General features: G+C 59.5%; 1 protein-coding gene and 1 long non-coding RNA gene across 2 annotated transcripts; both read left to right on the forward strand.

The window, feature by feature from the left end:
• The first annotated feature begins 326 nt into the window (after nucleotides 1–326).
• LOC107515880 (cytochrome b-c1 complex subunit Rieske, mitochondrial) lies at nucleotides 327–5,410 on the forward strand. The gene is made up of 2 exons (XM_016155118.2): nucleotides 327–625; nucleotides 4,518–5,410. Exons 1-2 carry the CDS (start codon nucleotides 412–414, stop codon nucleotides 5,126–5,128), a joined length of 825 nt encoding a protein of 274 aa, XP_016010604.2. The 5' UTR covers nucleotides 327–411; the 3' UTR covers nucleotides 5,129–5,410.
• Nucleotides 5,411–22,423: 17,013 nt separating this feature from the next.
• On the forward strand, nucleotides 22,424–25,842 carry LOC118611322. The gene is made up of 3 exons (XR_004954177.1): nucleotides 22,424–22,491; nucleotides 24,151–24,515; nucleotides 25,788–25,842. It is a non-coding gene; the product is annotated as an uncharacterized LOC118611322 (long non-coding RNA).
• Nucleotides 25,843–27,235: the final 1,393 nt, after the last annotated feature.

Raw genomic sequence — 27,235 nt, forward strand, 5'->3', positions numbered from 1 at the left:
TCTTATTATCCCTGTTTAAACTGTGATAATTTATTCCTATCCCTAGGTCCCTATACATGTAGGTTTTGCCCCAAGGGACCGCTGAGTCGGCCCACGCGACGTTCCTGGCATCCTTTGCCAACTTTCTTCTGGGAAGGTCGCGTACACAGATCAGCGTCGCCGAGGCTGATTGACGGCGAGCCGCTCCCATGGCCCCGCCTCTCCCCCGCCCGGCCCCGCCCGGCCCCCGCCCCCGCCCGCCCCCGCCCCACCCCGAGCGTGGGCTCGTAGCCCCGCCCCTCACGCACGCCTCTGCGGGCCGGCGCTCTTCGGGCGGCGCGCTGACGTCATGGGTCCTGCGCCGCCTGGCGCCTGCACTGCTCGGGGAAGGTCGTCCCAGTGACCGGCCCGGTGTTTTGAGCAGGTGTCGCCATGTTGTCGGTCGCCGCCCGCTCGGGCCCGTTCGCGCCCGTCCTGTCGGCCACGTCCCGCGCGGTGGCCGGCGCGCTGCGGCCCCTGGTGCAGGCCGCGGTGCCCGCCACCGCGGAGCCGCCGGTGCTGGACGTGAAGCGGCCCTTCCTCTGCCGGGAGTCGCTGAGCGGCCAGGCCGCCAGCCGGGCTCTGGTCGCCGTCGTAGGCCTCAATGGTGAGCCGGGCTGACGGGAACGGCCGGGGCCTGCGGGGCTCCCCCATCTCTCGCACTCTCCGGCCCCGGACCCAGCGGGCAGCGGAAGAGGGCGGGGGTCTGCGGGAAAACGCGGCGGAGCCCCGTGCGGTATCGGGTTGCCGGGCCGGGTGCACCTTGGGCGGGCTTCTGCACCTCTTCGGGCCTCAGCGTCCCCACCTTGCGAGGACACCGCCGGCTTGGGCAGTATCAAGTGATCCCCCAGCTCTGGCGTTCCAGGCCTCTGTGCGAGTCTTGCCGTTGGCGGCCAGTCTGGGCTGGACTCCAGACACCGGCCAAAATTTGCACTTGTGTCAGTTAAGTTCAAGAACTCTGGAGTCCAGCTGCTTCCAGCAAAGTTAGAGATTTTACTGCTTACATGTCGTTTGACTTGGGGCAAATTTCTAAATGTTTTTCTCACTGGTGAAATGAGTGATTATACCAACTTCGTAGGTTATCTAGTGAGATTCAGATGGAAAGATTCTATATAAAGTCATTAGTACGTTTTGGGGCACTTTATAAATCCTCAATAATAGGAACTGCTATTGCCGTTTGGGAGATTGCCTCATTCGCCACCCGTCCCGTTTCAGACCCACCCGTCCCGTTTCAGACTCCCCTCTCCCCACCCCCCCCACCACACAGGGAGGTCCAAACACCCACAACAGTCACACAAGTCTCAGGGTCACTTACAGTGAAGAATGTGAGCAGTGTTTTCAGACACAGGCCCAAACTGTTTTCACAGCGTAGTCAGTCTCAAGAACAGGCGGAGGTTGATACTCCCATGTGACAGATGAGAAAGCGAGCTGCAAGAGGCAGGGACTCGCACGAGGACACGCGCCGTGTACGAGATAGAGCGTGGCTCTGAAAGACCAATTTGCCCGTGAGCTCCCAGCGGGACTGTCAGCAGATTCTAGTTTCTCTTCTGAGCCTTGTTTTCCGTTGTCCTTCACGGGCTGTCCTGGAGACCCTGAATTGGCAACCCCTGGGCAAATGCGCCCTTGGGCCGCCCCCTGTGCACGGTTTTAAAGAGCTGGGAAGATTTCTGGAGTCTCTTGAAGTGTTGGAAGCTGGCGATACTGGGCTGTAGTTTCCACACGGGAAAAGCAGAGTGCAGTGCCCTGGCCACCCCCTTAGGTAGAGCAAATGCTGTCGCATTTTCCACCGCCCTGCTCGATTCACTGTGTCACCTGCCTGGCCCCTTCACAGGGGAGTTGCTGGCTCCCGACCTGCGTGCCAAGTCCCCCTGCTCTATTCTGCTTTCACTCCCCATGTCCTCGACTTCCAGTAACACTCCTGCTCAGTTTTCCATGTTTATGAGACTGGCTCATCCTCTCAATCTCAATTCAGGACGAGGCCGATAACATCTTAGATCTGCCGATTCCTTTATGTTTTAGAGCCCATAACACTTTCCACTGGGTGTGTGTTTCCTCTGACCTTGAACTTGAGGGCGTAGAAACTGTCTCCTTTATTCTTCCTCTCACAACCTTGGATTTTGCATACGGTGGTGTAAAATGTTAATGAATGGTAGTTTCTATGTTTGGCGGCACCCTTGGGTTTTGGAGAAACTGTTCAAGGTAAGAACAGTACCATCCCAAGCCTGTTTGGACCTGGAGGTTGGAAACAGTAGCGGAGGAGAAAATTTCAACAGCAAAGGCTAAAAGCACTTTTGGAATTTGTCAAATTGGCTAAAGGATTTCTTCTAAAAACTGGAGGCTTACCTGTCTTTTCCAAGAACTGGTAAATAATGTAGAACTGTAAGGTAAACCTCTTCTGTAATCATGAGCATGCAGCTTAAGTTCGCGTTAAAATCAGCTGCCTAGATGTTTTGTTGAAAGGTGGTCAGTGCAGGGTGTGGGGTGGGAGGTGTTGGGTCAGGAGAAGACCCCTGGGTTGGCAAGGAAGATTCCAAGGCACAGCAGTGCTCACCTTAAAAAAATAAAAACAAAAAACCTGTCTTGTTATAATGCCTTATGTTTTCTCTGTTTAGATGATGTTTCTGTAAGTATTTTGCTTTAGTTTAGAACTATAGCTAGCATCTTTGCTATGAAAAGTCACACTTAATACAGTTCACGTAAATCATCGAGCATGTTTTGCAGTGCGCAGTGTAACTTCCCAAAGCTTCCTCCATGGTGTAGCTCAGCATCAAGTGTAGCCTGCCAGGTAGAATGGGAGTGGACGACTGGATTTCCTTTGCCCACAAGTCTGACCTGGAGGTGGAGGCCATTCTGTTGCCTGTTCTGTGCGTTTCCTGTGCATTTCCTGTATGTTTCATGTACGTTTCCTGTACACCCCTTGATGGTTAAGGGTTGTGGATGCGTTTTTAATGTGAAAGCGGGAGCCGTGGTGCCTTCATCTTGTAGGTGTGATACACACCTTTCCTGCGTAACCTCAGACCGAGCTGCGGGGAAGCCATTCATTCATGCTTGATCCCAGCCCCAGGCTACACCGACAGGTTAGGATTAGGTGGAAGTCACGCAGTCCATCACGTACTGTCTCTTGGCCATAGTCGGGAATCTCAGGCGGTTACTACCTGTGTCCCAGTTCCTGGTTCCCTCCTACAGATGTGTTTGCCAGAAAAGCACACAGAGGGGTTTTGACAGGTTCGCCACGGTTTATGCACACCACGGCTTCACAGAGTTGGTGACCTTGTGTGTGGGGGGGCAGTGTTCTTTCCTGTAATGCTCAGCTGCTCAAGGAAGCCTCTTAGGACGGGACAGCCTGGTGGACTAAGTAGAGTGGCAGCTCGTATGAAAATGTGTTTTATAAGCACATATTTCTTTTGGAAACAACGTATTTTCTAAAAGTGAGGCATTTTTAGCATCCCCTTTCTGAAAAGGAGGACATCTAGCAACTGTCCTAAAATGAATATACAAAGATATTTGCTTCCTGAAACATACTTAAAAGTGAGACCAGTAAGTTATTTTTTTTGTCAGACATTTAAAAATGGTATGGGACAGGATAAAATCTTTTTTTTTTAAACTACCCCTAAAGTATCACATAAACAGTCATTGTTGGTTTATTTATTTATTTATTTATTTAACATTCATGTGGGACAAATATGGGGCCTATTTTGTGCCAACAGAGCAGTGAAAAGAAAGACAACGCCCCTACTCTGTGGAAGCTGTCGCCCCTCGCTGGAGGGGTTGCGTGTGACAGTTGGCTCTTTGTCCATACTAAATTGAAATAATTCGTTCTTTTGGAGGTTCGATGTGCTAGCTGCTTATTCTGATAAGGGAGTTCTTTTCTGCCCATTAAGAGTTTTAGTTGAAGTTAAGGTCATCCTAATTTGTATCCCAAAGTATAAAATAGAAATCTCTAAAGTTTCTGCTAACAGTTCATAGAATGTTTATTATCTTGTAATTAGTATTTCATGAATTTTTGGTAGTTCTTTCAGAGAACAGGTAGATAGGAATATAAAGTTAGACATTTGGTTTATAAGATGATCACACACATCACTTATTGGGTGGACTAGATTAATTTTAGGGTCCCTTCCAATCAGGAGAATATGGGCAGTATTTCACGTAACATGTCTTGGCACGTTGAATTGTGGGGGACTTCACCGTATTGCTGTTCACACTGCGATGTGACTTTTCAGAATCGAGGCCCTGAACTGTCACGGATCCTGACCGGCGTGTTCGGTGGGGAGGAACCCGGCTGCACGTGGCGCCTCGCGCTTTCCTGCCGGTGTGGTGGTGGTGGTGGTTGGCTTCGTCGTGCTTTTAGAATTTAAACGCCGGCGCTGCCAGTGTGACCATTTCTGAGGCCAGCGGGTGCCATTTCTCGCAGTCGTATCACCCCCTTTCCGTCCGCTCCCCGGCGGGCGCCCCCGCAGGGCGCGGTCTCACTGTGTTGTCGCCTCCCGTCTGTCTTGCAGTCCCTGCGTCTGCCCGCTGTTCGCACACAGACGTCAAGGTGCCCGACTTCTCCGACTACCGGCGCGCCGACGTGGCCGACAGCACGAAGCCTTCCAGAGAGAGCACCGAGGCCAGGAAGGGCTTCTCCTACCTGGTCACCGCCACGACGACCGTGGCCGTCGCCTACGCCGCCAAGAACGTCGTCTCCCAGTTCGTCTCCAGCATGAGTGCTTCGGCCGACGTGTTGGCCATGTCAAAAATCGAGATCAAGCTATCCGACATTCCGGAAGGCAAGAACATGGCTTTCAAGTGGAGGGGCAAACCCCTGTTCGTGCGCCACAGAACCAAGAAGGAGATCGACCAGGAGGCCGCCGTGGAGGTGTCGCAGCTCAGGGACCCGCAGCACGACCTGGAGCGCGTCAAGAAGCCCGAGTGGGTGATCCTGATCGGCGTCTGCACCCACCTGGGCTGCGTGCCCATCGCCAATGCAGGCGACTTCGGCGGCTACTACTGCCCGTGCCACGGCTCGCACTATGACGCGTCCGGCAGGATCAGGAAGGGGCCTGCCCCTCTCAACCTGGAAGTCCCCACGTACGAGTTCACCGGCGACGACCTGGTGATTGTCGGCTAGACCCCCGGCCCCGAGGAGTCTTCATGCCCCTGGAAGACTGATTCGCGAGCTCCCTTCTGCACCTCAGTGCCAAGTCGGTCGATTGAAAAGGTTTAAACATGGCTGACAGTGTACTTGCGAACGTCACTGCGAAGTGGGGTCTGACGCGGGGTGCTGTCAGGCAGTCACCTGATGAAGGCACCGTTCACAGCGGGCTCAGCGACTGGGGAGCTGCAGTGTCTTTGATGGTTAATTGTAATTAAAATCACAGGCTGGCGTACAAGAGTCTTGTGACGTCTGTAATCGACTCGTTCTCTTCTTTGTGTTGGGGACACATTCTGCAGAGCTCATGGCCAGGGTGAGGTTGACGTAGGCGCCATCTCCCAGTGCGGCAGGGCCAGGGGGCTCCCCCCACACACACATGCACTAACCCCGTGGCGATGCTGAGTGTGGTCGGTGCGGGACAGCCCTGGGACCCGTGTCAGGGCTCTGAGGGTTAGCCCGGCCCCAACCCCCGGCTTCCTGCCTGTGTGACAGGCCCGGAGGTTTTATTTGTCACCTACAGGAGTAAGTAAGTAGAATTCTTCACTTTCAAGGGGTCGCGATGGGATGTTGTCTGAGAGAAGCGATCCAGATGGGAGTCCGCCCTGCCGCGTCCTGCCTCCAGCGTGGGCAGCCCCTTTGCGGTTCTGCCGTGAACACGCCGGGACCGATCGCCGGGACCGGGGGCGGGCATGCTCCGTGCTGACTGCCTCAGCTGCTTCGATGCGGCCATCGGCTCAGCGTGCGCTTCACTGGGTCCATCTGTGACCTCAGGTGCATTTATTATGCACCGAGCTAGGGCGAGTGACTTGGGGCGGGGGTAGGGCGCAGCAGCAGCAGGAGACGGGGTGTGGCTGTCCCCTGCAGAGTGAGCAGGACCGTGCCCAGGAGGTGACTGCTTTGGGGGAGGAAGGGGAAGAGGCGAGGGGTGTGGGCGGGAAGGTGAGAACTCCCAGCAGGAGGTGCTGTGGGCGCAGGTCGGCCACCAACCTCTGGGGGCGTCCTTGCGGCCACCGAATTCAGGAGGGGGATCGGGATCCATGTTTGTTTGACTGACTTGAGGGTGGGACAGAGGGAGGTCCTTAGGAGCTGAGAGTTTTCTTTTGTTGATAAACACTTGATGGGGAAGCAGACAGTTAAGATATAGATAAGGTAAGGTGTAAACTGTTCTTACTACTTGAGAAGTTAAAGACAGCATTTCACTTAACTGCAAGCTTTTCTAATACAAAATAAAAGCTTGAGAGCACAGACAAGCCTGGCGCGGACATACAAAATCACCAAATCTCACTCAGAGACAAAGCCTCTTAATAAATGCGGGTATATTATTTGAGCGCCTTTTCATACAAATGAGTCTGTGCTTTTCCCAATATGAATTATGTCTCCTGTACAACGTAACTCACGTGAGAATGTTCTTGACCTACTGCGGGGGAGAGCTGCCTACAAAGCAGCCTGCACCGTCCACCCCGGGCAGAGCTCAGCCGGTCGGCCGGTGGCATCTCCCAGGCGTCTGATGTCGGAGGGGAGACTTCAATGTGACCAGCAGAGAACAGCCAGGCTTGGTCCTGGAAAACCCTGCGGGTAGATTCTGAGTCCACAAGTTCCAGCGCTTGCCATTGGCCAGGCCTCCGGGTGTGGAATGAGAAGGGGTGGCCGAAGGCCGCTCTGCATCCCGTCCCCACGACCCCGGGGTCTGGTCCCGACACCACCCTGCCCTGTGTACCGCTGTTTTTAAGCCGGCCGTCAAGTTAGCTTAAGGGCAGGACTCCGAGCGACAGTCGTGTGACTCGATGGACGCTCGGAAGGCGTCACTGGCATACGTGAACCAGCAGCAGGCGTCACGGGCGCGCGCCTCTGCTCTGTGCCTACGAGCCGCTCAGCACGGTTTCGTCCCGGGACGACCGCCTGGCGGCGTTACAACCTCACCCCGCTGCCCGTCCGTTGCTGTCGGGCGGCCCCGTCGCTCCGGAAGTCTCCATTTTGGTCACACTTCTCAGAACTGTGACTGCATTACTGACAGTCTTGCCGAAGGTTTCTGTCTTATTTCTGATCTCAAAACAAAGGACGCCACCAGGCGATGTCACCTGCCCCAGCCCTCCGTCTTCAGCTGCCCCTCAGACCCGCCCAGGGCAGCTGCAGCCGTTGACTTTGGAGTCAGGTGCTGCTGAGACGCTGCCTCGCCGGCGACAGGTGCAGCAGGTGTGCGTGCAGGCTCCCTCTTGGCTGGAGGTCACAAACCCGGGCACCGCGAAATGTGGGTGACTGGTCAAGCTCAGCTTTCTGGTCGCCTGATGGGAGCTACTTAGTGGAGGCCTCACTGAAGTCAGCCATTGGGCCGGAGCTCTGAGCTGCTCCTCTGGGTGTGAGCGTGCCATGGGCGTGACCATGCCGTGGGCGTGAGTGTGCCCCGGGTGTGAGCGCCCCGGGTGTGAATGTGCCCCGGGTGTGAGCGTGCCCTGGGTGTGAGGGTGCCCCGGGTGTGAGTGTGCCCCGGGTGTGCGCACCCCGGGTGTGAGCGTTCCCCATGTGTGATCACCCTGGGTGTGAGCGTTCCCCAGGTGTGAGTACCCTGGGTGTGAGCCCCCTGGGCGTGAGCGTGCCCCGGGTGTGAGCGTGACCTGGTGTGACCGGGCTGGCTGGCAGCCACCGCCGAGGGCCTCGTGTCAGCGGCTCGAGCGCGAGGGGCAGGCCCAGCCGCGGTGGCCCTCCTGACTCCCGGCTCAGAAGGTGGCCGCCCCGCAGCCAAGTTGGTCGTGAAAGCACTCGGGACGCTCACATCGGGCGTCACACCCGCTGCACGCTTCCTCTTGCGAGAGAAAGGACAACCACGCCACTTGCGCGAACACGCGACGTCTGGTTTACGACATGGCCGAGTCCAGCGATGGGCAGGTCCGCCGGACGCAGTGGCTCTGGGTCGTCCTGACCTGCTTCCCCCGCGGGTCCTCGGCTGCCGCTCCTCAGCCCGGGTCCAGGCGGCTTCTCCCCACCAGGTGTGCAGATGGCGGCAGCTCAGCTCTCCGCTTCACACCTGGAGAAGAGTGAGAGTTCGTGTGCCAGCGTGCCCCGCGAGAGGGGCTGCTGGGGAAACAAAACCCTCCCGTCACCCCCCCCCCCCGCCCCGCCCATGGAGCGGAGGGAGCCACCTCGCCCCCGGCGACAGGTCCGGCCGCCTTTCCCTGTCTCGGGAGGCGCCGTCAGGGCAGGAGGGCAGCTGCTGCCTCTCGTCAAACAGAATGGCATCTATGTGCCTGCGAGCGCCGGCACACGACGCGGGTCCTGGTGGGCGGCGAGCCCACGGCTGGACGAACGTCCGCGGCCAGGGAAAGGCCGTGCTGATCGGATCGGGCCCGGTTTACGGGGGGGGGGGGGGTTTCCGGGAGCACAAGTGGGGAGCAACGGAAGGACAACGATGCTCTGAGAACCCCGGCCCCTCGGGGGCCTGGGGCGGGCGGCCGGGCGCCGCCGGCCCACCTCGCAGGTGACTTCGTTCGGCTGGCGGGAGCTGGCGTATCACTGTGCTGCCAATTTTCAAACCCTTTTTATAACCACAGGACTTGAGTAGAGAGAAGAATGAACAACTGCAGGCTTTTCGAGAGTAATTGCCACGGATTTGAGAGCCCACAGCGGGAGAGCCAGAGCCCAGGCTGAGAGCCAGCTCTGAGCTGCGGCTGTCATCTTGCTGCAGGACGTCTGGGGAGGGAGGTTCGGAGTCTGCGGCTGCCCCGAGCCGGTCCAGGTGGGACGTGCGACTCCGAGCCGATGACCGACTACCAAATCAGTGGCCAGAGGCGACTGGTTTAGGGGTTGCCCGCGGCGTCTCCCCGCGCGGCTCGTTTCTGGAGTAAGGGGAGCGAGACCAACAGCGAGTGCCGAGTACCGGTGCGTTTGGACGCCCCCCGTCCCCCCCGTCCCCCCCGTCCCTGCCCGTCCCCCCCCCGTCCCCCCCGTCCCCGCCCGTCCCTGACCGTCCCTGGACATTTCTGTGCGTCCGGCCTTCTCCCTCGGCGCGGAGCTTCTGGGGCCCGCCCCCGTCGATGGCACGCGCCCGCAGCGTTTCTGACGGCCCACGAACGGCCATGGTTCTCCTCGCGACGGGCTGTTTCCGGTCTGCGGTCATCGTGAATGCGGTTCCTGCGAACACCTGTTTACGGGCTTTTTGGGTATGCGTATCTTTACTTCTCTTGGATAGACACCTTGGTGTGGACGTCCTGCATCACCAGATGTATCTTTAACGTTCCTAAGAGGTGACGAACCGCTCGAACTGTTTCTGAAGTAATCACGCCGCTTACCCTCCACGAGCGGCCCGCGGGAGCCCCACCTCCTCCAGGCGGGGCTGTTCGCCGTGGCCTGGGCCCTTCCGCTGGGTGTGGTGGTGTCTCGTTGTTCCAAGTTAAAGTGGGTTCCACTTTCGTTTCTCCGATGACAAGTAGTGTCGAGCGTTGGCCATTTGTACATCGTCATCTGCGACATATCTATTCTCGGTTTTGCTTTATTTTAAAACATTTGTTCTTTTATGGTTGAGCTGTAGAGTGTATATATATTCAGATAGATGTGTTACGAGTGTTTTTCCCAGCCTATGTCTTGTCTGTTTATGTTCTTAATGGTGTTTTCCGATGAGAGGATGGCTTTTATTTTGATGAAATCCAATTTTTTAGGAGCCAGGGCTTTTTGTGCACTAACGGTCTCTGCCTACACCGGGATCGTGGAGATGTTCTTCTGTGTCTTGTCCTAAAAGCGTTGTAGTTTAAGTCTGAGATTCATTTTGAATTAATCTGCGTGTGGCATAGCGTGGCACCCACGGGTTTTTCTCACTCTTCAGATAGATCTCCATTTGGCTTAGAAAAGTTATTGGAGAAATTTCCTTTTTTTGTTGTTGAATTGGTTTGGCATCCTCGTCGAAATCATTTGCTTTTGTCTGTATGGATCTATGTTTGGACCTTCAGCTATATTCCATCAATTTATCTATTCTGTCACCAAAAACACATTTCTTTAACAATGGTATCCTTATAAGTCTCAAAGTCAAGTTGAGTTCTCTGTTTGTTCTTTTTTTTTTTTTTTCCCAAGATTGCTTTGGTTATTCTTGATCCTTTGCATTTCCAAATAAAATTTAAAATCAGCTACCCTCCCCGCCTTCAAAGCAGCCTGCTGGAAGTTCATTTGGGATTACACCGAATCTATCGATCAAGTTTGGGAGAACTGACGTTTTAACAATCTCGAGTTTTACAGTCCATGAAGAAAGTATCTCTCTCCACTTATTTAGGAGTGTGTTCATTTCTGTCAGCAATGTTTTAGTTTTCAGTGTAGAAGTCTCGCCCCTATTCGTTAAATTTGTTCCAAGTGTTTTATGTTTTTAACATAATTCGGAATGGAATTTTTAAATAGGATCTTCAAACCTGGAACATTTTGAAATCATAAGATTGCTCTGAACGTTTAGTTTGGACCTGAGCACGTACAGTGAGTGTTCTGGGTCTCCGTCACTATTTACGTAGTTATGTTTACGTGATGATTCCATGCCTACCTCTGCCCTTCCCTCTTCCCTGTGTTTGACAAAACACTGTCGTTCCATCACGCCTGTCCTCCTGTAGGGAGACACTCGGAAGGCTAGGCCTCGCAGGCCCCCACCACTGAGCTGGAGAGTAAACCAGGCGCGGCCTGTCCTCAGGAATTTAAGAGCCGGGGGGGAGGCACACGTGTGGACAAACGCCCTGTGGAAACCAGACGGCGTCATCTGAGGGCGGGTGGTAAGAGGAAAGGCAGACTTGGCTGGGGCGAGAGGCGAGGTCAGGGAGGTCGCCTGGCAGGCATGGGGGCTGTGCCGTCTCGGGGGCCTGTGGCACATGAGGGGCTGTTAAGCACTGTGGGAGGCTGAAGTCCCGGGACGGGCTGCATGCCGGACGGGGGGCCACACCGCGTATTTGCTGGCGTCCAAGGCGGCAGCACCTGCCACACTTTAACGCGCCCGACAGTCACTGCGGACGCGCTGCTCACGGGCCGTGAGCCCAGCCCCGCCCACACGGGTTTGGCTTCGGCGGGCCGCGCAAGGGCTCAGGGCCGTGTCCCTAGCGAGTGCCCCTGGTGACACCCGCAGAGGGTCTGCCGAGGAACCGTCGCTGGTGGCGGCGTCTTCTTAGGAAAACACCCTTGGAGAGGGTCGTACACCGGCCGATGAGTAGATCTGACTGGCTTTATGGTGATGCAAGAGAGACAAGAAACAGTAAGAATCTTGCGCCAGCTTTTGAAACCACGCCAGAACTGCTTGCGGCAAGCATCCCTGACGGAGCCTCTGTTCCCTGTTTGACTCTCTTTTTTTTTTTCTCTCTCTCTTTTTTTTCTTTCTCTCCTGTCACTGTTTACTGTGAAATGATCTTACAGATTCCGCTTCTGCGAAATACTGTCCCTCTTGGACATTGCCCCCCCCCCCAGCCCCCTGCGCCTGTCCCTGTCGAGTGCTACAAACACCAGCTTTCATGCCCCTGGCCACCCCAGACGGGGGCTGCCTCTGCCCTAGCTGCTCCCCGCATCGTTCACCTAGGAGGAAATCCATCTTCACAGCGGGAGAAAACACCTTACCTGCGTTTCTCCTGACGGTCCCCAGCTGTCGCCCTGACTGGGGGAAGCCACACCTCAGACTTCCCGGGTGCCCTATAACTCAAGCGGACCAGTTGTTATGACAACCGTATTTTGTTTCATACCAGGCTTTCTCCTGGAAGTCTTTACAAAGACTAATTTTGCACTGTGCTCTACACTCTAAAATATAGTATATAGCATGCTGTAGTTCCCCAAGACACCTCAGATCAAGGGTCTTGAATTTCAATGATAATGGCTTCTTCAGAGCCAAGCGAATTGCAGTTCAACTATATAGCTGCCGTTTAATCTCCCAAACGAGACAGGAAGAGGCCAGGGAGGACATTTGTCATAAGCGAGAGGGTTTTAAACCTTGAATGTAGACTTTAAAAACTTGCATATATTTCAGGTAACTGGTACTTGGCTGCTTTATAGTGAGAGGGCTTCTCCATAAATATCCCGGCAGCAGCTCACACTCATCTTAGGGGGGGAGGGGACATGCCACTCAACCCCGAGGAGTTCGTTCTGGCCAAGCGACGGGTCAGCGCAGGCTCGGCCACCGGAACTGGCCTGCTTGTGTGTGCTGGGCTGTGTCATACTCTTCATGTTCAGTCTAGCAGGGTGTTTCCCAGGGCACCCGAGGGAATGGATTGTGACTACGTAAACAAGGTGGCCGAGCAGTGATGCACAGATGCCCTGGCCGCCAGACCCATCCACGCACACACCTCTCCTGTGACCCCTGCCACTGATGTATAACTCCGAGCTGCGGCTGGAGGAGGCTGGACAGAGACAAGCCTGGGAACGCCATCGTGAGGTGCCCGTCGGCGAGAATCGTCGACAGGTGGCTGGTCTAAATCAGGCCTAAAACGTTATCTCCCCTGGCCAGAGGCTGTTGACCCACTGAGCTTTTACCTCCGTGTGTGTGTGTGTGTGTGTGTGTGTGTGTGTGTGTGACTTTGTGAGCCTGCTTTTTTGTTTTGTTTTGTTTTGTTTTTTAATTGAGATCGTAATGCGTATGAGCCTAGGAGTCAACCGGCCTGAGGGTCCGATGCTTGTTCTGCCACTTAACCGTTGTGGCACTTCCAGCGAATTACTCTGGAGTCTCCGAACCTCGGTTTTCTCATCAGTGAAATGGGAAGCGTAACACTTTCCTTCAGCTTCTGCGGTGGGACTGTTGGAGGAATCGCGTGAGCTGTTCGCATAGCGTCCACCGAGGACCTGCTGACCGTGAACGCTCATCGAATGTCTCTTAGTGTCGTTACTGTATTCACTTGTCCGTTGAGCAGAACTGCGCCCGGCACGATGATGCGGGTGCAGAGCTGAGAGGTCCTTGTGCGGAGGGAACGCGCAGCCCACCGGCAAGGGACACAGGAGGCCAACGTGCTGTGCACCGCAGACCGAGGCGGTAGATGTGGCGGGGGAGGCGGGATCTCGAGGGGCCGTCCAGGGCGGAACTGCCCCCCCTCACGCATCCTGCCCTGGGCCTGGGCCTGTCTGTCGGCACCACCGGCCGGCAGGGGCCCGAAGGACAGGGCCGGTCTTTTTCTCATTCGATTTTCCCCGGTCCTTGGCAAATGGTGATGAAATGAACTTACAGCTACTTACTGAGTTCAGAACACAGCTGGGCTTTTCCTCATCTCCCCGTGTCTCCGCCAGGGCCCACCTGGCTTTTCTTCCTCGAGCCGCAGGTAGCACCAGGTACGTTCTGAGAGAGACACCTGCAGTGAGGATGGGGTCTTCACGTTCTGGGCGGTCCTGAGCACGAGGCCGTGCTGGGTGGCGTGGAGGTCCCCGGCGGGTGCTGTGCCGAGTCAGAGTTGACTCACTGCCACCTCTGCCAAGGTCAGCACAGTGGGCAAGTGCTTTCTGGGCGGGGAGTTCTCCAGAGGGGCAGGGGCGGGGCGCGGAGCCCTCGCCCTTGTTACTTGGGGTCCACCAAGCATCGCCTGGGCAATTAGCTTCTACAGGACAGCAGTTCTCCCGGCGAGGCTGTGACATTGGACGCACCTGTGTTATTTGGTCCTTACAAGAAACGATTAACTGAAATTCACACTCCGCAAAATAACGATCCAGGAACAGCGACTCTACATTATACAGTCATTTTGGGGAAAAGGTCTCTTAGATTGCAACCTGAAACTTTGAATAATTTTTGGAGACTAGCTTTGGCGTTTAGAGAGATTATAATAAAAGCAAATTATTGTATAGTTTAATAACTGGCTTCTTTGAAAAAGAGGTCAGATGCGAGGCTGATGGCCGTGATGTATCTCATAAAAGCTAATTGACAATCTAGCTCTTTAAATACCACAAGGATCCATCATAGTTAACATTACTACGATGAGTTCCACAGGAATTAAAGATGATTTACCAGCCACTGGGACATTTCGCTAATATTATACATACCGGAGGAAGCAGTAAAGGAGATGAACACTTCGAGCCACCTCCAACTGCCTGATTTGTAAACAGCTGCCGTCCTCGACCCCGGCAGTTCAAGGGCGCGTGCCTGGCCGGGCCGGACGCGGCATCCGTCACGCGGACGGCGTATCCCGTCTCTGCCGTCCTCTCTGGATTCTACGGCCCCACTGGGATGCGGCGATTTTGTTCCTTCGCTCGGCACATTCTCTCTTTCCTGCGCCTCTCCTAAGACACTCCGCCACACCGGGCGTGCCGCGGTCCACGGGCCCCGCCTGCAAACACTTCGAGAGGCCGTCCACGCTTCCTGACTTCACGGACTGCCCAGCGGGACGGTGCGAGGAGAGACGGGACCTGTCAGTCAAAGCGTGCCCCTCCGAAGGGCACTAGAGAGGGGCCCCTGGCCGAGGCGGCTCAGGCCGCAACCTGGTCGGCCCAGGGCGCCGCATCTGTCCTCAAAGGGTCAGGGGGCGCTCCGAGTCGGCGTTTTGAAAGCTGGGTTTTCTTCCGCCACACTGGCGCTCACTTCGGGGACCCCTGCACCGCCCCCAGGGCATCTTCCTACATCTCTGTCATGCAGACGGTCTCTCCCTCAGTGATGGCGTTTCGTCTCCTGGCTTCAAATGTACTCTGTGCTGTGACAGATTCCCAGCCGTCACCCCCGCCGCAGAGCTGCAGAGTCGTGTCTCCAGGTTCACGCAGGTGTCTGACAGCACCTCACCATGTCCAAAGGGCGCCCCGCCTGCTCCCTCCACGGCCTCCCCGCAGCCCCGGCTGGCAGCTTTCTGCCTTCATTCCTCAGGCCGAGCGCCCCGATTCCGCTTCGGCCGCTCCCTTTGTGGGTACCCCAGTACCCCAGGCTTTTCGGCAGATCCTGTCCCTTCACCTTTAAAACAGACCGGAAGTCTCCTACCCCTGTTCGCCTCCCGCCGAGGTTGCTGCACACGGCTCCTGACTGGGGTCCTGTTTCTGCCCCTTCTCCCTGAGGTCTGCCCGGCTGATGATTTTTCGGGGGAAGTCACGTGGTGCCCTCCTGTGTGCAAGATGCCCAGTGCTCCCCGTCCATTGGGGGGACAAGCGGAAGTGCTTACGGTAGCTCGGTGCCCACCCGCGCCCCTCCTCTCTGCCGTCTCTGCCCTCCTGCCCGGCGGCGCCTGCCCCGGGGCCTTCGCACTGACCGCCCACGGGGCCTGGAGTGTTCTTCCTTCAAACACCCGAGGCCCGCTCTCTGGCCTTCCTCGCATTCTCTTTTCAAATCCTTCCTGCAACCTCGTGACCACTCACGACCACGCCTTCACTGGGGTCGCGTCTTTCCCTCCTCCCCTGGCTTGTCGTTCCCCAAACCCTCCTCTGACCCCCCCCCCCCCCCCCGTGTACCCCACGCTGCTGCTCTGCTTCCTGTCCGTGGGCACTGGCTGGACCGCAAGGCCCCCGGGGCCAGGGATCGGGTGCGTGTTTCACACAGCTTGCGGCACCTGGGCGCGCCCAGCTCCTCGCGTTGGGGCGGGAGCCGCCCTCGCGGGGTGCCAGGTGCGCGCGACGCCCGCTCCCGCTCGCTGCGCGCAGGCCCGAGGCTCCGGCGTCGCTCGGTGTCGCGCTGCGCGGTGGCGCTGCAGGTAGGACGCGGCCCCGACGCCCCCGCCCGCCTGCCCTCCGCCCCGGGGCGTCCCTGCTGCCCCCGGGGGTGCCGGCCCCCCATTCTCCGCTCCGGTCTCGTGCGGTTTGTCGTCCTCCGTGCTCGGTGCTCGGCGGGCCCCCCGGGTCCCTGCGGCTTTGAATGTGCTCGCGGGCGGGGCTGGTCCGCGTCCTCCTGTGCCATGGCCATCGCGGATGTGTCTCTATTTAGTGCGGTTGTTAAAAGGCACTTTTGGAAATGAGTTTCTGGATGTCTTCTGGAGCTAAGGATTTCAAGCTCAAAACTTCACTGCGAGTGGGAAACCCATGCCGGGTAATAGAGGCCCTGGGACTCGGGTCAGCTGCTTAAGAAGAGCTGAACGTGGGGGGATGGGGACCACGACCAAGGCGGGGGCGGGTGGGGTGCAGGTGGGGCCGCAGGTGGGGGGCGGGGCGGGGCGTGCTGCCGGCTCATAGGGCTCGCTTTGGGTTCCCCCGACTATCAGAGCTCGTGGGGCTCTAGCTGTTGCGGGTCAGATGGCACAATGATCTGATAATTATCTACACGTCGTGTTAGTTGGCTTCAAATGAAAGACTTTTTTTTTTTTTTAGTTTTCTCGTATTTGAGAGTGCATAACGGCCCCCAGATCGTTCCTTCACGATTTGTGGGCGTGTGTATGTGTGTGAATTTACGATTATGGTAAAATGTCTTCGAACTACTGCTTGAATGCAATTACTTCACATTGTTTTGCATGCTAAAATGGAATTTTAGATATCTCCTTCAAAGGCTTAATTTATTCTTCAGACTCCATTAAATCCCTGTTTTCATGTTAAGTTAATCTTAACTGACTTTCGAACACCGCGGAAGAGCGCCAGCCCGGAGCCGGCGATAAACTCGCTCTGCGCTGCCCGTTGCCTCGGAAGCTCCTCTCGGTTCCGGCGCTTCCGCTGCCAGGAAACTGCGAGCGTGGATTTTCCCTCGCGGGCGGACCCTCCGCTCGGTCTCCGTCTCCTCGGCCTGGTGGCGTCTGGCTGTAAAGGGGCAGGTTCCCGGGGGTCCAGGCGGGGAGAAAGCATCCCGCGGGTCGGGACACGCGGAAGAGCCCGGCTGCTGCCCCCAGCCCCAGGTCGGGGAGGCTGGCCGGGGGATCGTTTGTGCTGCTTGGTCCCCATCTCAGGCTCGGCGTGCGGTCACCTGAGCCCCAGGAGAGAGTGCCCGAGGTCGGGGTTCCCGGCCATGCGGCCTTGTGGCCTGGAGGTGTCTTAGCTTCCAGTCTGGTCAGGAAGTCCAGCCCAAGCATCCCAAGGCTCTCTGTCCAGGCCCTGACCAGGCCCTGACCGGTGCTGGTCCGGTCCGTGGCCTGTCAGGAACCGGGCCGCACAGCAGGAGGTGAGCGGCGGGCGAGCGAAGCTCCATCTGCACCTGCAGCCGCCCCCAGCGCCGGCATCACCGCCTCAGCTCCGCCTCAGGTCGTCGGGCGTTAGGTTCTTGTATAAGCACCGGTCCCTGGTGCCATGAAGGTTGGGGACCGCTGAATTAAGGGACCCCAGCGGCTCTGGCTCCTGAGTGAGCCTGGGAACAACAGCTCTCTCACGGGGCCAAGACACGTTTCTCTCCCAGGAGCAAAGCCTGCCAGATGACCTTCTTCCTCAGCTCAGAGCTGCCTTGTACCCCCGGAAGGTGACAGACACTTCGGTTACTCTGGAGACACCGAGGGTGTGTCATCATCCTGTGCCCAAAAAACCCAGTCGTTCCAATCACCCCGGGCACCGTGCATTAGGGAGTCTAGCCTAACAGCCAGTCTGCAGCAAACCGATTCAGGAGTCATTTCATTTGCATAACGTTTGCATTCACATTTAAATTCTCCACTATTTGAAGAAGAAATAGTCATTAGCCGCAGATGGGAGTCTCCTTGCTTCCCCAGCGGGCCACCTCTTTCTTCCCCTCACGCCCAGGGCTGAGCCTCAGAGGCCGTGGTGGTGAATGGGACTGTCCTGGCGACAGCTCGAGGGCGCGGTTGTCTTGGGCGGTCAGTGTGTCTGTCCCCTCCATGCCTGACTGCTCGGTGACAGGCGGGAAGGCTGTGTTTTCAGAAGCCTGTCCTCTGAAACGTCCAGAGTCACTAAGACGCCCGTGGAAAGCAGCAGGGAGACAAAGCGTCTTTTCTCTCCTGTCGCCCGTCGGGGGTGGCGGCGCTGCGGGCGGGCTGGGGGCGGTGCTTCCCAGGGCCGGACAGGCCCGTGTAGGACCGGAGCAGGCCGGACGGCAGGGGAAGGCTGGGGACGCGCTTTGTCTAGGAGAGGCAGAGGGCGCCGAAGGGCCAGGTGTCACGTCCTCTGAATTTTTTCAAGAGACCCGGCATCTTGATTTTCTGTGGGATCTCTACGTTTTGAAAATGTGGGTTAACACTCAACTTCGGAACGCACTCTGGGGCCGTTGCGGGCTGGATTAGGACATGCGCCGGCGTGTGTGGCTGGGACCAGCTCACCGCAGAGGCCGTCCTGGGCACCGTCTGCAGTGGCGCCCAGTGGGACCCGTGGCAGGGGTCCCCGGGGGTGAGCTGCGTGAGGGACCCTGAGGGCAAACAGGAATGTCACTGCGTCCTGCGAAACACCGTCCACTGAGGTGTCGGACAGACACATGGTGCGGGCGGTGGTGGTGGCCGGTGTCGCTGGGTCCGCAGGGCCTCGGGCTTGGAAGTGCTGGAGTCTCCCGTCAAGACGCTGTGACTGTCAAACCCCGGATACCCCGAGCCATTTCTGAGCTATGATTCAATGACCTTGGAGTCCAGAAAAGGCCCTGGATTTTCCTCACAGGCAAACCAGCCCAAAGGACCAGGCCTGGCCCGCTCCGGAGGGTCACCCCAAAGAGGCATCGCTTCCCGGTCCGTTTCTGGGGACCCAGAGCTTAGGAGCGCTCCGCGGTCCCGCCCTCCTGTCTCGATCATGAATCGCCGTGTTGGGGACGGCATGGCGGGGCAGTGGGGACGTTCCTGGCAGGGGCCCAGCGAGGGGCGGGCACCGGGCTGCTGGCAGGGGCCCGGTGGCAGCTCCAATGCCCAGTAGGGTGCGGCTGGTTCTCCTCGAGCGTCAGGCCCTGGAGCCAGACCTCTGGTCCCCTGGCCGTGGACCAGGCCCCATCGGGCCCGTGGGCTCCGGGCCGTGAAGTTCTCGCCGGCAGGGCAGGTTCTGACCGGAGGGCGGCCGCGCGAGCTGGCATGTAGAGGGGACGTGGCGCAGAGCTGCCCGCGTCCCAGGCTCCCGTCCCCGTTTTAGCCGCTGCTCCCTGAGGGAAATGTGTTCTGCGCTCGTGAGTCCTTAAGTGTCGGGGAGGTCGCGGGGCCGACGACATGCCAGCCCGGGGCACGTGCCGGACGGGCGACAGCCTCCCGGACGCGGGGCCTCGGCGTCGCTCTAATTGTTTCTGAGTCTCACCGCGGACACAGATGCGTCTCGGCCACGAGGCAAGCGATGGGAGCCGTGGGCACTGCCGCCCCCCGCGTGCGGGCAGAGAGGGCGTCTGCCGATTTCGCGGGGTTCGAGGGGCTCTCGGTTCTTGGGCGACGTGAGAGGACGAGGCTGCGGGCCCACAGACGCCGCGGGGCGGGCGCCCGGAGCCGGGTGGTCTGCCCGGAGCCCGGGCCACTGCGGTTCCTCGTCCCCGTGTGTGACCTTGGCAGGTCTCCTCCTCCCTGAGCCTCGGTTTTCCTCGTGTGCAGAATGGGGTCCGGTGTGGAGCAGAGGGCGTTTGATGTGGTCGGCACATCAAGTCCGTTAATGAAATGTCGGTTGCCACACACTCGGCGCCTGCGTGAGCGCACGCCGGGCTCCCGCAAGGTCGCAAGTTCAGAGCCACACGGTTGACCTTGCAGTGAAGTGAACTTAAACCGGGCAGCGCAGGGCGCCATCCTGCTGCGTGCAGGGCCCTGGAGAGCCCGCTCCGCGTTGCGACGTTCAAGGTCAGGCTCAGCCCTCCGAGGCACCTGCACCCCGCCCCCCCTGCCTCGCCGACGTGTCCCCCAGGAAGCTTTGCATGTTCGTCAGATTTTTCTTTCTACTTCGCTTGCAAACTGAATGTGAAGGCAATGTTTGTGGAAATGTCACGTCTGGGTTCAGCAGGACTTCAACGTCGACACCCGTGACTGCTGCCGCCCGGCGGGGCCCAGGCAGGCCGAGGGGTGCGGGAGATGGGGCGCTCGGCAGAACCCGAGCCCCCACCCTGCTCTCTCGCTCCTGGGCTGCGGCGGGCGCTCAGCTTTCTGAAGTGCCGGCCGGGCTGGGGATGAAGGAAGAGCTGGGAACACACGCCCTTCTGAACGACCGTGGCGGAGGGGAGGCCGGGCTGCAGGCGGCTGCGGGGGGCCACGTCGCCAGGGCGGAGGGGGCCGGACACTTGGCCCAGAGCACCAGGCCGATGCAGACCGCCGAGCCCGCCTCCGCGTCTGGCCGGTCAGGACCCTGAGCCGCAGGAAAGGGGAAGAGACTCCTCATCCAAGGTCACGGGTACGCCGTGGGGTCAACCCGGCAGCTTCCGGCTCTGTGGTTTGATTTTTGCAACTTGCTGTGAAAAGTCATTGTACCGCCAATGGGAAACTTTCTCGCGGGCCCTCAGCAGCGAAGCCGCCTTCGGGAGAGTCCCCACCCCCGACGTCGCGCCCAGGGCCCCTCGCTCTGCTGCTCTGCTCGTTGGCGTGAATCCCACCTGGCCTCGCGTTGGGAGCTGAGCCCGAGTTCTCCGCCCCCCGCCGTTGTCTCGACGCCCGTCACAGTCACGGTCTGCGCAGCTTTTCCCCTCGCACCTCCCTCCCCACGAGGCTCACGTGAGATCACTCCCGCCTGCGGCTCCTTCCAGGCCGCACTTTAAGGGGACGGGACGTAGCACGGAAGCCAAGCGGCAGCCTTGCTCCCTGGTGGCGCTGGCTGGGGGGGGACGCGGCTGCAGGCCCCCCGGGAAGCCGTGGCAAGGCCATCGCAGGTGGGAGCCATTGGTGGCGAAGTCCACAAAGAAGGGGCAGGGCACAGACAGCCAGAAAAGGGGGTTCGAGGGGACCCACGGTTTCCGATGCCGTTGCCCTCACAGGGCAGGGGCACCGGGCTGCGGAGAACTCTGAGAAGCAGGGATCTGGAGTTGGTACCGGCCACAGGGGACTCTCACGAGCAGCCAGCAGGCGGGTGCTTATCAAGTCGTTGCAACTTATGTGACAAGAAGTAGCGAATCCAGTACTTCTAATCCTTGTGGTTCCCCCTTCCCGGTGTTTATATACATGCGCATTAGTTTAAACTTTCTGACCTCATTTGCATTCCAAAATTACAGCACCGTAATTTCCTTTTCCCAGACGCATTCGCTCTTAATTAATCTTAACCACTCTTGAGCTTTTCTGATTTCTATTATCACTATTTAAAGTTGAGAAGACTTTTAATGGATCTAAATCACATATTCAAATTAGCTTCTTTTTCTAAAGTTATAATGACTTGAAATTTGATTTGGGCCCCAAGTATTACCTGAAAAGTAATTTGATTGTTTTACAATTTAAATCAGCTGTGTGGAATAAAATTCGTTAATCTTATTTACATGTGTGTAAGAATTATGACACTAACCAATTAACGTTTTTCAGAAGTGCACGGTGTTTGCCGCGTGAAGTTCTTCCTGCAGGCCCGTCACCGGCAGGCCCGTCACCCGCAGGCCCGTCACCCGCAGGCCGGTCACCCGCAGGCCCGTCACCCGCGTCTCTGAACCCGTCGAGGGCCGGACGCCCGGGGCAGGTGTGGATTTTCAGCTCTGGCTGGAACGCGAGTGATTGAGTTGTCACCCCAGACAGTGTTTATGTGGGAACCGCGAGCTCGCGTCCGGGGACTGAGGGAGCGCTGGCTCACCCAGGCCCACTCGTCTGGGACGGTGGGGGGCGGGGGAGCCCCCCCACCCCGGGCCGGGTATGGAGGCCATGGCTGGGGCGTGAGTCCTGCCTCCTCTTCCCGAGCCTCTCTCTGGACAGACGCACACTTGCCAACGGACAGGGCGGGTCGTGGAGGGGCTGAGACGTGACCCCTGCCCAGCTCGGCCTTGGGTTCGAGCCCCGCCTTTGCCACTTGCTTGGCCCGGCAGGATGGCATCTCCCTGCTGGAGCCGCTGCACGGGCCCCTTGTAAACACGTGCTGTCCAGAGCTCCCGGGCGTCAGCGGAGGTGGGTCAGGCACCGCGGCCCGGGCTCCCCGCAGCTGCCGGCGTGTGTCCTCGGCCGGGCGGGGCTCCCCGCGCCAGGCGGACTCGCCCACCCTCACCTCGCCGCACGCACGGCTCGCTTCCAGGTGCAGATTTAATTTAGATTAACGTTAAAAAAAAGCCGCGGATGGCTTTTCTGCAGTCCGCATGAGTGCTGCTTGGTTTCAGGAGAGATAAGGGGTCAGGTCATCTCTCTGCGGTCCGAGGAAGCACAGGGGCTGCCAGCATCCTGGGCTCGGCCCCACGCCCCTGCCGGACTGACCAGTGCAGGCCGGGACCCCACAGCCATGGGCAGGGGGGAGGCTCCGCTCTTCGCAAGGCCCAGTGGGTCAGGGAGGCCTCGCCGTGGACAGGGTGGGGCTTCTCCAAGCCGCCGGCCTCCGCCAGCGGCCCTGCCTCCACGGCCGGGCTGTCCGCTGGGTCCTGCGGGCATGGGGGCGGGCACGACACTGGCCCCTCCTGGCTGGAGGCGCGGGTGGCAGCGTGTGGACCTGCTCTCCGGGAGAAGTCCCTGGACCCTGAGGAGCCCGTCCGCCAGGTGGGAGGGGGCACCAGGCATGCGGTGAGGGGCCGGCGGCCAGAGCCGCGGTTTCTCGTGGGACGAAGTTGTCCCTGCCCTCCCCTCCGCCAGGGGGTGAACGAGCGTGGAGCGTGGAGCGAGGCTGGGCGGGAGCACCCCCCTCCCCGGAGCCGGGACACTTGATCCGACCCGGGTCGCTTTTCTCCAGCTGGGTTTTCCCGCCCAGACTTAATTTAGACGGAGATGAGCAGAGGCCGGGGTGCTGGCCCTGGCTCCACCCTGGTGCTGGGGGCCGCTGGCCCTCGCTGTCACCCCTGCGGCCCCCGCGCCTGTCAGCCCTCCAGCCTGGGAGCTGGGGGGGGGGCCGGGGGAAGAGGGGCGGACGCCCAGAAGCAAGGCGCCCCGCCCCTCCTGGTTGCCCGGGGGTGGCTCCCGGCCTCCCGCCCAGCAGCCGCGTGGCCTCAGGGCAGCCGCGTGGCCTCAGGGCAGCCGCGTGGCCTCAGGGCAGCTGCGTGGCCTCAGGGCAGCCACCGTCCTGTCCCACCGGCCAAGCCAGACGCGCCCCCTGGCGCCCTTCGGGGGCGGAGCTCCTTGCCCTCCTGTGGGCGAAACCGGAGAAGTTTGTTCCCACCCAGTTCTGGGGATCAGAAGCCCGAGTCCGGGTGCGGGGTGGGCCACGCTCCCCCTCACTCTCCCTGCCCCCCGCCTGCCCCCACCGGCTCCAGGAGTCCCCGGGCGTCCCCTTGGGTGGTGGCTGCACCCACTCCAGCACCGGCTGCGTCCGCACCGGGCCTTCCCCCCACCGCTCTGCGTCCTCCCACGAGGACGCCGGTCACCTGGGCTGGGGCCGCCCCCGGTGCCCTCACAGGCCCCCTGCCCCTGCGATGCCCCGGCTGCCGCACAGTCGCATTCCGAGGTGCTGGGGTTAGAGCGTCCGCTTCGGTTCTGGACTCACAGCTCAGCCCGCGACGCCTTCTCGCGGGTGTCGTGTTGGCCGCGGTGTGGCCGTCCGCGGGGCGCCTCTGGTGGGGGGAGGGGCGCCCGTGTCCCGGCACAGTCCCGGGGCCTCCGCGGGCTGCTGCTCCGGGCGGCGCGTGGGGCCATTGCTTTCCGGGGACTGTGTGTAGATGTGACCGCATCCTCGCTGCTCAGGAATTTACGTTCAGAGAATAATTGCTATCGGATTAACTGCGTTGACAATCTTTTAATTCTACTATCAACGCTGTTTGCGTTTAAGCTGAAAGTCCTCCTTGCCAATCTGACGTGTCTGTTACAAGAAGCATTTCGACTCAATTAGCGTCTCAGTAACAATCAAATTATCTTTAATATGATGTAATTACTTTTTTTTTATTAGGCTAAACTGTGGATCCTGAGCTGTGAATGTCTAGCAGTGTAGCTTTGAGACGTGATTAAAACAAACCCAGAGGCCTTTCTAAAATGGGACATATTTTCCAAAAGTTTGATTTAAAACCCTAATTGTCCATTTAGAACCCCCAAACAGATGACCCGTGCCGAAGCCACGTCCTGCGGGGCGGCTTCCGGGCGCGGTCACCTGCCCGCGCCTGCCGGCCCTCCTGCAGGGGCCGCTTCGCTGTCAGGCTGAGCCACGAGGCTTGTCACTCTGAGGAGGGTCAGTGTTTGCTGGTCCCGTCCCATGCAAAGCACTATTTATTACAGCTCGAATGGTGACCCCGCAGCCTGCAAGCCGCACGCCGAAGCCCCGAGCCCTCGCCGTGGAGGAGAAGGAAGCGAGCCCTCCGCTCAGCCCTCAGACGCTGGCCGAGCCCCTTCCTGCGCCCGCGTGGCCTGGGCCCCGGGGAGCTGCGGGGGTCGAGGCAGGGCTGTGCCCGGGGGTGGGGGGGTTCCCTCCCCAGTGGGGGAACAGGGCTGGGCGCCAGCACAAAGCCCTGGGGACAGCGGGTCGATGTGGCCTGGATGGGGAACCACAGGCCGCTGGCGAGGAAACTTCCAGGGGGACGGAGCGTGCGCGGCGGCTCGCGCTGCACCTGTAGAGCCAGGTGGAGACGACGGATTCCTCGAGGGTAGGACGACGAACGGCCCTGGGGGCGGGAAGGGGACGCCGTGCGGGGCGGGCGACCAACCCTGTGCGTGTGCGAGTGAGGGGTACAGACTTGCGCGCGCGCGTGTGTGAGTGTGAGCAAGTTAGGGGTACGCCTATGCATGCATGTACGCGTGTGTGCTTGTGTGAGTAGAGGGCGTAGGGGTGTGTGCGTGTGCACCTGGGTGCGTGCGTGTGTTAGGGAGTATGTGGCTGTGTGTGTGCGTGTGTGCGTGTGCGTGTGTGCATGTGCGTGTTAGGCAGTATGTGGCTGTACGCTTGTGTGTGCATGTTAGGCAGTGTGTGATGTATGTGTGTGTGCGCGCGTGTGTGTGCACGTGTGCATGTGTTTGTTGGGCAGTGTGTGGGTGTCTGCGTGTGTGCGCGTGTGCGCGCGTGTGTGTGCATGTGTGTGTTAGCCAGGGTGTGGATGTATGCGTGCATTTGTGCGTGTGTGCCTGTGTGCGCGCGTGTGTGCGTGCATGTGCACGTGCACGGGCGCACACAGGCGGGGAGGGGAACAGGAGCATGAGGGTGCCCAGGAACACGGCAGACGTGCCCCGCGGGAGCCCCGTTGGCCGTCGCTCACCCAAGTCCGTCCTCGGGCGCGCGCGGGGTTTCCGGGGAGACCCGCGGCCGTCGCGCCCCGCGTCGCGAGCCCTTCGGGCCAAGGGCAGAGGCATCGTCCTCTCCCCGTCCTCCCAGCAGCCCTGCCCGGCGGGCGTCGTCTCGTCGTTGTTGCTGGGTTTTTCTTTTTGGTGACAAAGAACCTGGTTCCGAGAGTGAACCCCGCAGTCTGAGGCTTCGTGCCTGGGGAGCGGCGAGGCCGGGTGTTGGGCGCCGGGCTCCTGACCGACCCTCAGCTGCTCCTCAGGGCCCAGGAACCAGGCGGAGCCCGCGCCCTCCACGCTGCCCGCTCCCCGCCCGTCGGGGTCCTCGGTGCTTCTCAACTACTGGCCGTTTCGTTCTCCGCCTCTCGTGGGCAAGGGCGTGAGCTCCCGGCAAGCCTCTGCGGCCGGACAGCTGCCTCCTGGGGCCGGGTCCCTTCTCCCTTGGGTGTCGCTGGTCTTCGATCCACAGACCGCCTGACTGGAAGCGAATCTGAGTCTCCAGTTCGTCAGGTGGGGAGTTCTGAGGCCCAGAGCTGGAAAATGCTTCTCCGAGGACCCAGGACAAGTCGCCAGCAGAGAGAGGACGGACAGGTCGAGCCTGGTTCTCTCAGCCAAATCCACATCTGTTTTTCCCTGTTTGACAGTTTCGACTGGAGGTTCCGACTAAAAATAGTGACCCAGTTACAAGCAGGAAGGGCGACCTCGGATGCTGGCGGCTGCGCCTGCACCGTCGGGGTGAGTGACAGCGAGGGGAGGCGGCCCTGGGCCGCATGTCACCGGCGCGCCCAGCCTGGCGCTCGTGCAGGCCGCGGGCGGCTCCGGCCGCGAGCGAATGTCCTGGCAGGTGCCGCCGTGCGTGGGGCCGGGCAAGACGGGACTGCGGGAGAGAGGACCGGGCGCAGGGGGGGAGGCAGCCTGGCCGAGGCTCGCAGCGCGTTGGACGTCTGGCCAGCTTAGTAAAGGCCACCGGCCACACCGGGCTACGCTTGAGCTGTTCATTCAAGACCAAAGCGTCTCATTAAGGGCCCGGGCACCCCAAATAGTGGGTATTTCTCTAGAAACAGCTCCCGGGGCTCCCTGCCTCGGGCACGCCTGTGCAAGTCCTCCTGGCTGCAGGCACGCAGCCAGGTCCTTCCTGAGGCCCGGGGCCCCGTCGTGGCAAAGGTGACCGGGTGCGCAGCCCCCTCTCCTCCCGAGGCCAGCACGGGGCCCGGGTCTACACCACGTGCCTCGGTTTGCTACAGCTGACTTCTCTATCTCAGAGGAGGGGCTGCTGCCCGCGCCCCCATCACACCCTTGGGCACCCTCCTGAGGCCACCCTCGGGCCTGGGTCAAGAAAGGTGAGCCACGGATGCTCAGGAGACCCGCCTGCTCTCGCGGTCGGCCCGGGGCTTCCCCCCAGCCCTTGGGGTAAGTGGAGCATATGGTGAGCTGATATCATCCTCGTTTAGCCAACATTTGCTCCAGAAAAGTGTGTTTCCTGTGGAGACTTTCATTCCTAGGGTTGGTCACCTGGAAAAAACCTCCCCTGCCTTTTTCACTAGTTAAGCAGAAACAAGGTGCATTTCTGCTGAGAACAAAGAATTCCGACGCTCATTTGCATGTCTGAGGCTTGGCATTCTCCTCCTAGCAGGGGGGAGACAGGAGGTGGTGGGGGGGGCGGGGGTTCTGACCCTGTTCCCAGCACTGTCTTCTGGGAAACCAGACGGGGTTGGTTACTGAGTCCGTCACCCCAAAATGCTTCCTGCTGGAAATAAGCCTCCCCGTTGTGGGAGTCCGTGTGAGCTGGAGGGCAGACTGAGGCCGGACAGTGGCCGGGCCCGGTGCCGCCGCGTGCCGGCCGCCATCCCGAGCACGTTTCTCCGCTGGAGCGTCTCCTCGTCTGCAGGATGGGCACGCTTGTTCTCTGGATGGGACGAGACATTGGCGGGCCGCCACGTTTTCACCTTTTTGACGCTGGCCGCTCCTCTGTGGGATGAGAGCTGGGGGCGGGGGTGGGGGTCGGGGGTGGGGGCCGCGGCTGCTTCCGCCTCCCCACTCTGTCGTCCTTCCCCAAGGCAGCTGCTCAGGATTCCCCAGGGGGGTCATGGTC

This window comes from Rousettus aegyptiacus, unplaced genomic scaffold, assembly GCF_014176215.1.
Source record: "Rousettus aegyptiacus isolate mRouAeg1 unplaced genomic scaffold, mRouAeg1.p scaffold_m13_p_14, whole genome shotgun sequence".
Lineage (NCBI taxonomy): Eukaryota > Metazoa > Chordata > Mammalia > Chiroptera > Pteropodidae > Rousettus > Rousettus aegyptiacus.

Bases quoted from the DNA above. Each gene is read 5' to 3' on its own strand.
- LOC107515880 (XM_016155118.2), top strand. From the start codon at position 412: ATGTTGTCGGTCGCCGCCCGCTCGGGCCCGTTCGCGCCCGTCCTGTCG. The intron at 626-4,517 runs GTGAGCCGGGCT...TCTGTCTTGCAG, and splicing joins CGCCGTCGTAGGCCTCAATG to TCCCTGCGTCTGCCCGCTGT.